Source organism: Brassica oleracea, chromosome C8 (genome assembly GCF_000695525.1).
Source record: "Brassica oleracea var. oleracea cultivar TO1000 chromosome C8, BOL, whole genome shotgun sequence".
Classification (NCBI taxonomy): domain Eukaryota; kingdom Viridiplantae; phylum Streptophyta; class Magnoliopsida; order Brassicales; family Brassicaceae; genus Brassica; species Brassica oleracea.
The window spans coordinates 14,215,578-14,216,433 of record NC_027755.1 but is presented as its reverse complement, the minus strand read 5'-3'; the positions used below and the strand labels follow the sequence as shown (position 1 = coordinate 14,216,433).

At 39.0% G+C, this 856-nt stretch overlaps 1 protein-coding gene across 1 annotated transcript in view; it reads right to left on the bottom strand.

Annotated features, from left to right (window-relative positions):
- Positions 1-823, bottom strand: part of LOC106308714 — a 12,836-nt gene extending 12,013 nt beyond the window's left edge. The window contains exon 1 of the mRNA XM_013745844.1: positions 727-823. Coding sequence (XP_013601298.1) covers positions 727-823 — 97 coding nt within the window. The remainder of the gene's footprint in view (positions 1-726) is intronic.
- Positions 824-856: the final 33 nt, after the last annotated feature.

Here is an 856-nt window from a genome sequence, read left to right as displayed (position 1 = left end):
GAAATTGTTTAGCATCAACATGTTTCTTGAGAAAAAATAGATGACTATCCCTAAATATTTTTTGGACTGAACGTGGTGACCACCATGACAAACTGGGTTATATCATCTGAGTTCATAAGACCCCTAAAGGGGCCGCATCATCGTCAGTCACACAAAGCAAGTACACAACCACCGTACTGGTGTAAGAGATTATATAAGTTTTCTTAAAGTAGGAGCAAATGGATAAAAACATGAGAACTATGTGAAAGCGGGCTTGGGTCAATGAGATTAAAACATACCATAAGCCGAGTCGTTGTTGAGGCATTTTTGAGGTCAGTGCCTAGCAGAAAACGTTTTTGGCCAACAAGATTTGAAAGTTAACAAATGGAATTAAGAATCAATAGCTAATAGATGTCAAAAAAAAAATCAGTAGCTAATATGAATGTACGGCGTTGGAGAAATTTGACTGTGATATATAAAACTATACCGGGGGTTCTAAGTTTGTGTTTGCAAGAGCCTGGAGATGATCAAACTTCTGTCCATCTTCCAACTTCAAACCTATCATCTACGATCGTTACCGTCCGTAAAGATTGTCGGTAAGAAGAGTTAAATACGTAGACCAATAGTTTTAGTTTTTATGAAATATGGAAGGAAGAAATCATTCATGTTAGAGTGAAGATGACGGTACCTTTTCTTCTAGCAAAAGGAGGGTGATTCCCATAAATTCACCATTTTTATTGATGTTACGGGGATCCCAGTAGCTGAGGAGACGGCCAACAACAAACTTGAGAAGACCGACAAAGGCGGAGAGCGTTGAAGGTGGTGGGGAGGACGGCAATAGCATCAGAGACAGACATGCTCAACAATTGAAAAAAAA